This window comes from Phasianus colchicus, chromosome 27 (genome assembly GCF_987193195.1).
Source record: "Phasianus colchicus chromosome 27, bPhaCol1.hap1.1, whole genome shotgun sequence".
In the NCBI taxonomy this organism is placed as follows: domain Eukaryota; kingdom Metazoa; phylum Chordata; class Aves; order Galliformes; family Phasianidae; genus Phasianus; species Phasianus colchicus.
Window position 1 is genome coordinate 4297287 of NC_143462.1, and position 7314 is coordinate 4304600.

The 7314-nt window shown below is 60.6% G+C and overlaps 1 protein-coding gene across 2 annotated transcripts; it reads right to left on the minus strand.

Moving 5' to 3' along the window:
- Positions 1–3130: 3130 nt before the first annotated feature.
- On the minus strand, positions 3131–5338 carry EGR3 (early growth response 3). Of its 2 annotated transcripts, none has more exons than XM_031608033.2 (2): positions 5085–5338; positions 3131–4171 (listed from the first exon to the last, which is right to left on the minus strand). In XM_031608033.2, the coding sequence occupies exons 1-2, from the start codon at positions 5245–5247 to the stop codon at positions 3132–3134; spliced, it is 1203 nt and encodes a 400-aa protein (XP_031463893.1). In that variant the 5' UTR covers positions 5248–5338; the 3' UTR covers position 3131. The 2 variants fall into 2 exon arrangements, with proteins under 2 accessions (XP_031463893.1, XP_089981749.1); XM_090125623.1 differs by lacking the exon at positions 5085–5338 and adding an exon at positions 4880–4969.
- Between the last annotated feature and the right edge of the window lie 1976 nt (positions 5339–7314).

A 7314-nucleotide genomic window follows, 5' to 3' on the forward strand; every position in this document is an offset into this window, starting at 1 on the left:
GGGGGGGTGGTAAAATTTTTTTACTTTTTTTTTTTAAATTTTATTTATTTTTTTTTATCCCTTTTTTTTTTTTTTAAACCTTAGTATAAGGTACTATAAATCCAAGAAATAAAAACATCCACAAAATATATTACATCTGGAGCGGCCTTTTTTTTTTTTTTTTTTTTTTTTTGGTGTTTTTTTTTTCTCATTTTTTTAAATTTTTTTTTTTTCTCTAAGTACTCAACTTTGATACAAAAGTCTCTCAAAAAATATCATTCCCCCTTTTTTTTTTTTTTGCCTTTTTTTTTTCCTTTTTCGTGCGCGTTGTGTTGTGTGTGTTGTGTGTTGTGTTGTGTGTGTTGTGTGTTGTGTGTTGTGTGTGTTGTGTGTTGCGCTGTGCTACGCTGTGTGTTGTGTGCTGTGTTGTGCTGTGTTGTGTATGTTGTGTTGTGTGTTGTGTGTTGTGTTGTGTGTTGTGTTGTGTGTGTTGTGTTGTGTGTTGCGCTGTGCTACGCTGTGTGTTGTGTGCTGTGTTTTGTGTTGTGTATGTTGTGTTGTGTTTTGTGTTGTGTGTTGTGTTGTGTTTTGTGTTGTGTATGTTGTGTTGTGTTTTGTGTTGTGTTGTGTTTTGTGTTGTGTTGTGTTTTGTGTTGTGTATGTTGTGTTGTGTGCTGTGTGTGTTGTGTAGATCCATGTGCCCAACCCCAACCCTGCATCCCATCCCATTCCCATCCATCAGTGCCCACTCACCCACATCCTTTGCCCCTCTGTCTGTGTGTTGTGTTGTGTGCCATGTTGTGTTGTGTTGCGTATGTTGTGTTGTGTGCTATGTACGTATGTTGTGTTGCATTGTGTGTGTGCTGCGTGTGTTGTGTTGTATTACGTGCGTTGTGTTGTGTGTTGTTGCATTGTGTTGCCTTGTGTTGCGTATGTTGTGTTGTGTGTGTTGTGTTGTGCTGCGTTGTGTGTGTTGTGTTGCATTGTGTGTGTTGTGTTGTGTATCCTGCGTTGTGTTGTGTGTTGTGTCGTCTTGTGTGTGTGCTTGTGTCATGTTGTGTGTGTTGTGTGTCACGTTGTGTTATGTTGCACTGTGTATGCTGCATTGTGTTGTGTTGTGTGTGTGTTGTGTGTTTGTGTCGTGTTGTGTTGCTTTGTGTGTGTCATGTCGTGTGTGTATGTTGTGTGCGTTGTGTCATGCTGTCTGTTGCGCACATACGTTGCGTCACGTTGCGCGCATGCTGTGTTGCATTGTGTGTGGTGTGTTGTGTTGTGTCACGTTGTGTTGTGTCACGTTGTGTGCTGTGTTGCATTGTTTGTGTTGTCATGTTGTACTGTTGTGCTGTGTTGTGGCGTTGTGCTGTGTTGTGGTGCTGTGTTGTGTTGTCGTGTTGTGGTGTTGTGCTGTGTTGTGGTGTTGTGTTGTGCTGTGTTGTGGTGTTGTGTTGTTGTGCTGTGTTGTGGTATTGTGTTGTTGTGCTGTGTTGTGTTGTGGTGTTGTGTTGTTGTGTTGTGCTGTGTTGTGTTGTTGTGTTGTTGTGTTGTGTTGTGGTGTTGTGTTGTGGTGTTGTGCTGTGTTGTGTTGTGTTGTTGTGTTGTGGTGTTGTGCTGTGTTGTGTTGTTGTGTAGTTGTGCTGTGCTGTGTGTTTTCGCAGTGTGATACCAATGCTCACATGCAGACATCAAACCCGATCACAACGACCTTTTGGCAACAGAGAGTTCCGTGAAGTCATTAATGGGGTAATTAATTTTTTGCTCGTTTCTGGCGGTCGGAGGGGAGCAGAGGAGGGGTGGCAGCGGCCATGCAGTGACATGCACATACCAACGGCACAGGGGAAAAGGGAAAACGACGCCCAACAAAAACCGAACGCCTCGTCGGTTTCTTCTCCTCCTCCGGAGTTGGATTCGCTGTTTTGTAAAGTGACCAAAGAAAAGAAAATAAAAATATCTCACATTATAAAAAGTATTCAGCAAAATACTGCTTTGTTTTTTTTGTCTTTTTTTTTTTTGTCTTTTTTTTTTTTTTTTTTGTATGTGTGTTTGGTTGGTATTATTATTATTTTTTTTTTTTCATTTTTTGCTGCGTTTCTGTAAAGAATTTCCCTTCCGACGGAGGAAATCGATGGGGGAAATAAAAGGGGGAAGGGCACCGGGGCAGAGCTGGGGGGCTGTGGGGCAGCTGTGGGTATCGGGAGCCCAACCGCGTGGTACCGGGATGGGGTGGGCACTGTGGGTGCAGAAGGGCCGGGGGGGTCGGGGCACAGCACTGCTGGGGGCCGGGAGGTGTGCGCCCACCGTGGGATCCCCCATAGTGCACACAGCTCCGTATCCGGGTTACTGGGGGGCACCCGGCCCGGTTCCGGTACCGGGGAGCCCAAATCCCAACCCCAGCAACGGGTCTGTGCACATAGGGGTGCCCGAATCTCAACCCCCGGCACCGGCTCTGCACGTAGGGGTGCCCATCCGCCAACCTCCAGCAGCGGTTCTGTGCACCACGGTGCCCAAATCTCAACCCCCGGCACCGGGATCTGCACGGCGCAGCGCCCACATCCCAACCCCACCGCGATGCCCGCACCCCGACCCCCAGCACGGGCTCCGCCACACCGCGATGCCCGAATCTCAGCCCCCAACACCGGGCCCCACACACCGACGCGCTCACATCCCGACCCCCAGCGCTGGGATCCGCACACCGCGATGCACCCGACGCACCGGGATGCCCCCATCCAAACCCCGCTGCCGGCACACACGCGGCCCGACCCCCGGTACCGGAACGCTCCTGGGTTAGGCCGACCCCGGGATGCGCACAGCCCGACCCCCGGTACCGGGCTGCCCACGCTGGGACGCCCACATCCTCAACCCCGACGCCGGGATGCGCGCAGCCCGGCCCGCCGTACCGCGACGCACACAGCGGGATGCGCACAACCTGAGCCCGGGACGGGGCTGCGGGTACCGGGATGCGCACAGCGGGACGCGGACCCCCCAGCCACGGGCTCAGGGCTGCGGGTACCGAGCTGCGGCCGATCCGATCCACGCAGCCGGGGCAGAGCGGGGGGAGAGCGGGAGGGGGGGCGGGAGAGTGTGCGGGCGTCCTTCCTCCGGTCCCGGCCCCGCGCAGCGCTCCGGGGCTGCACCGCTCCGTCCCCGAGCAGCGCTCAGGCGCACGTGGTGACAGCGGGGGTGAGGGCGACGGGGGGCGAGGAGGTGGCGACGGGGGGGGCTGCGGGGGGGGGCGGCCCGGCCGAGCCTTTCTCGGCCTTCTTCTCCTTCTGCTTGAGGTGGATCTTGGCGTGCCGCTTGCGCTCGTCGGAGCGGGCGAATTTGCGGCCGCAGAACTCGCAGGCGAAGGGCTTCTCGCCGGTGTGGGTGCGGATGTGGGTGGTGAGGTGGTCGCTGCGGCTGAAGCTGCGCATGCAGATGCGGCACTGGAAGGGTTTGTGGCCCGTGTGGATGCGCAGGTGCCGGGTGAGCTCGTCGGAACGCGAGAAGCGGCGGTCGCAGCCCTCGGCCGGGCAGGCGTGGGGCCGCTCGTGCAGCGGGGTTTTGCTGGGCCGGTTGGGGTATTTGCGGGGCCGGATGGGTTTTAGGGTCAGGGGGGGTTGCGGGAGCCCCCCGAAGCCCGGGTGGATCTGTTTGTCCTTGAAGGCCTTGATGGTCTCCAGCGGGGTGATGGGCGGCGGGTTGACGCGGATGGGGTCCAAGCTCTGGAAGGGTTTGTGCTCCGTGATGGCGCCCATCTCGTTGGGGTGGTGGTAGAGGTTATAGTCTGGGATCATGGGGAACAGGTTGCTGTCCAGGGCGGGTTTAGCCGCTTGGTAATCCTGCGGGGAATAGGTGAGGCCGGCGTTGCTCTGCGGGTCGTGGAAGGAGACGGGCTCCGGGTAGAGGTCGCTGCAGGAGGAGTAGGGCGGCAGCGCGGGGTACATCTGGTCCACGTCGCCCTGCGGAGGTCCCCCCATTCCTCCCCCCGAGCTCTGCGTCCCGCTGAGCGTCCCCGCGGCCGGCGGCACCCCCAGGATGCCGGCGCTCATCAGGCTGATGATGTTATCCTGGCACCAATTGGAGGGCGAATCGAAGGCGAACTTCCCCAGGTAGGTGACGGTTTTGTTGCCCGCGGCCGGCTGGAACGTCCCCGAATAGGACGACAATTCCTGGTTGGGCTTTTCGTTCCCGATGCCAATGTCCATCACATTGTCTGCGGAGAGAAGCGGGGCAGGGTGAGCCGGGCGGGGACGGGGCTGTGCGGGCCCCCACCCTACGTCCGCTCGCTAAATCCCCCCTCTCTCCCCTCGGCCGCCTCCGTGGGGCTCCGCTCGCGGCGGTGCGCGGTGCCGGTGCCGGCACACGGAGCGGCGCTGCCGCCCCCGCGGCCCCATAGGGGTGGGGGGCCCCGCGGTACAGGTGGGCTCCGTGCCGGGGGGGGGGTGCGCAGCGGAGCTCCGCGTCCCCAACTCCGCTTCGCCGACCCCGACCGGCGGGTCGGAGCCCTGAGCGCGTCAAACCCGCGGCCCCGAACGCCGGAGGCGAGAAACGAGAGAGGCTTTGTGCCCCCCCCCCATCCCCTCCCGCAGTCCCGAGCTCCGGGGGAAGCTCCCGCGGGGCCCCCCGCGCCGCCGCCGCCGGGTGGGTGGGAGCCCACGGCCGCGAGTGTCCGCGGCGCCCCGCGCCCACGCGGATCCCCGCTCGGAGGTGGTGGTTGTTGGGGCGGGGGGGGTTGGGTGGGGGGCGGCCGGCAGCCCGCGTGTCCAAAACCCCCCGCACCGCCGCCGTGAGGAGGGTGGGAGCCGTAATGAGGGCGGGAGCCCACGGCCGCGCGTGTCCGAGGCGCGGACCCCCCCGCTCGGGGGGTGTGGGGGGTCGAGGGGCTGCCCTCTGCATGCGTGCGTGCCCCCCTCCCCGGTACCTGCGGCGGAGGTTCGGGCTGAGCGCGGCGCTCCCGCAGCGCGGAGGAGACACAGCGAGCAAAGCGGGTGGGTGGGCGGTCACGCGTGGGGGCGGGGGGGGGGGGGGGCCGCTCCCCATCCCCGGCTCTTCCCTTCCCCCCCAGCGCACACACACGCCGCCCCCCGGCCCCTTTCCCGCATCCCCCCCCCCCAAACCCCCGTCACCTGCAGCCATCTGGTTGTAGTGAGGCACCGGATCGCCTCCTCCGCCGCCGCCGGAGAAGAGATTCAAAGAGTTGGGGATCTCCTCCGGGTACAGAGAGTCGGGCAGTTGGTTCAGCAAAGTGCTCATCGTCCCCGGCAGCTTCTCCAGCAGTTTCCCGGTCATAGCATCGGAGGAAAAGGTCGGATCAGCTCCGCTCCCCAGCGAACAACATCCGAGCGGCGGATCCGCGCCGGGGAAATCATGCACGAAAAAAAAAAAAAAAAAAAAAAGGAAAAAAAAAAAAAAAAAAGGAAAAAAAAATGGGGGGGGGTGGGGGGAATATAAATAAAGTTGGGGCGTGCGTGGGGGGGGGTCCTGCGTGGGGGTGCGGGGGGAGGTCTCGCGTGGGTCCCCCCCCCACGCGGCGGTGGCGGCGGCGATGGTGTTTCCTCGGGGGGGGGGGGGGGGGTTGGGAGGGGGGGGAGGGCCGCCCGGCAGCTGTGCCCGTAGCGGAGCGAGGGGTGGGTGTTGGGGGGGGGGGAGGATTTTAACCCCTCCCGATCGCTCCGCCGCCGCTCCCGCTCCGCTCCGGGTTCCCGACTGCTCCGCCGGGGACTCCGCGGCCCATTTATGCGGGCGGCGGGAGCGCTCCGTGACGTAGCTGCCCATATATGGACAGACAAAGCCGCGCCGAGCCCCGCGCGTCACAATGGAAGCTCCGCACAATGGAACATTAGAAAGCAGGAAGCGGCGCGCGGAGCGGCGGGGACCGGGCCTGCAGCTGGACCGGGTATCGGCACCGGGCCGCCGGAACCGGGCACCCTATGGTCGGTACCGGGCGCTGCGTGCCGTGTGACCGGCAGCCTACGGCCGGAACCGGGCAGCCTAAGGTCAGAACCGGGCGCTGGGTACCGCGCAGCCGGCACCCTGCAGCCGGAACCGGGCACCTTAAGGCGGTACGGGTCACCCTACAGACAGAACCGTCACCCTACGGGTGGAACTGGGCACCCTGCAGTCAGAACTGAGCACTGGGTGCCACGCAGCCGGCACCCTGCAGCTGGTACTGAACACCCTATGGCCAGAACCCTGTAGTCGGTACCAAGCACTGGGTACCGTGTAACCAGCACCTACAGCCAGAACCGGGCACCCTACAGCTGGTATCAGGCCCCCTGCAGCTGGTACTGGGCACCTTACAGCCAGAACCGGGCATCCTATGGCCGGTACCAAGCACTGAGTACCATGTAACCAGCACCCTACAGCCAGAACCAGGCACCCTATGGCCGGTACCGAGCACTGGGCACCATGCAATTGGCACCACACAGCCAGAACCGGGCACACTATCACCGGTACCGGGCACCATGTGACTGGTACCAGGCTCTGGGGATCATTTGCACCGTGCACTGGGCACCATGCATCCTGCAGCCAGCACCAAGCACTGGGTTCCAGGTACCATGCAGTCGGTACCGGCCATGCAGCGCTCAGCACCACGCACTGGGCAGCATGCAGTGAGCATCCTGCAACTGGGCTCCATGCAACTGAGCACTGAGTGCCATGCACTGCGTGCTTGGCAGCATGCAACCAGCACCCTGCACCCAGTGCTGGGCACACAGCAGCCTGCAGTGAGCACGGTGCATCCTGCAATGGTGCTGCACCCAGAAGCAAGCACCATGCACCACGCATCCTGCACCATGCAATGTGCATCCTGCAACCCAGCACCATGCAGGCAGCACCCTGCAATCAGAACTGAGCACCCAGCACCATGCAGGCAGCACCCTGCACCCAGAACTGAGCGCCCTAACAAAGCCATGCACCGTGCATGCGGCCTTCTGCCTCCATGCCCCCCCCCCCCCAGTGCTGTGCTGCTGCTCCAGCCCTGTCCCCCCCACTCCCTGCCCCAAAACGGTGCTGCCATCCTACATGGAGGTCGACCCTAAAAGCCGCCCTACAAAGGGAGGAGGGAGTGGGGTGTGAAGGAGGAAACGCAGCACATGGGGGCGGTGGGCGCAGTGCGGACAAACGGAACCCCAAATCCCAGTGGGGTGAGAGCACTGAGCCACCCCCCTACACACTTTTTTCCCTGTGTCCCCTTTGGGGCCGTGCTGTGAACACCTGCAAACAGGTCACACTCGATTCCCACCCCCCATCTTCATCCCCCCCCCACCCCCTTCCATAAAAGTTTGGCACTTCCCAGGCGTCGGCAATTAGGAGGTTTCGTGCTCCCTGCGCCAACTGATGCTTATCTGCAAAACC

Excerpts from the sequence above, each read along its gene's own strand:
- EGR3 (XM_031608033.2), bottom strand. The coding sequence starts at position 5,247 with ATGACCGGGAAACTGCTGGAGAAGCTGCCGGGGACGATGAGCACTTTG. Across the intron at positions 4,172-5,084 it reads CTACAACCAGATGGCTGCAG|ACAATGTGATGGACATTGGC; the intron begins GTGACGGGGGTT and ends TTCTCTCCGCAG.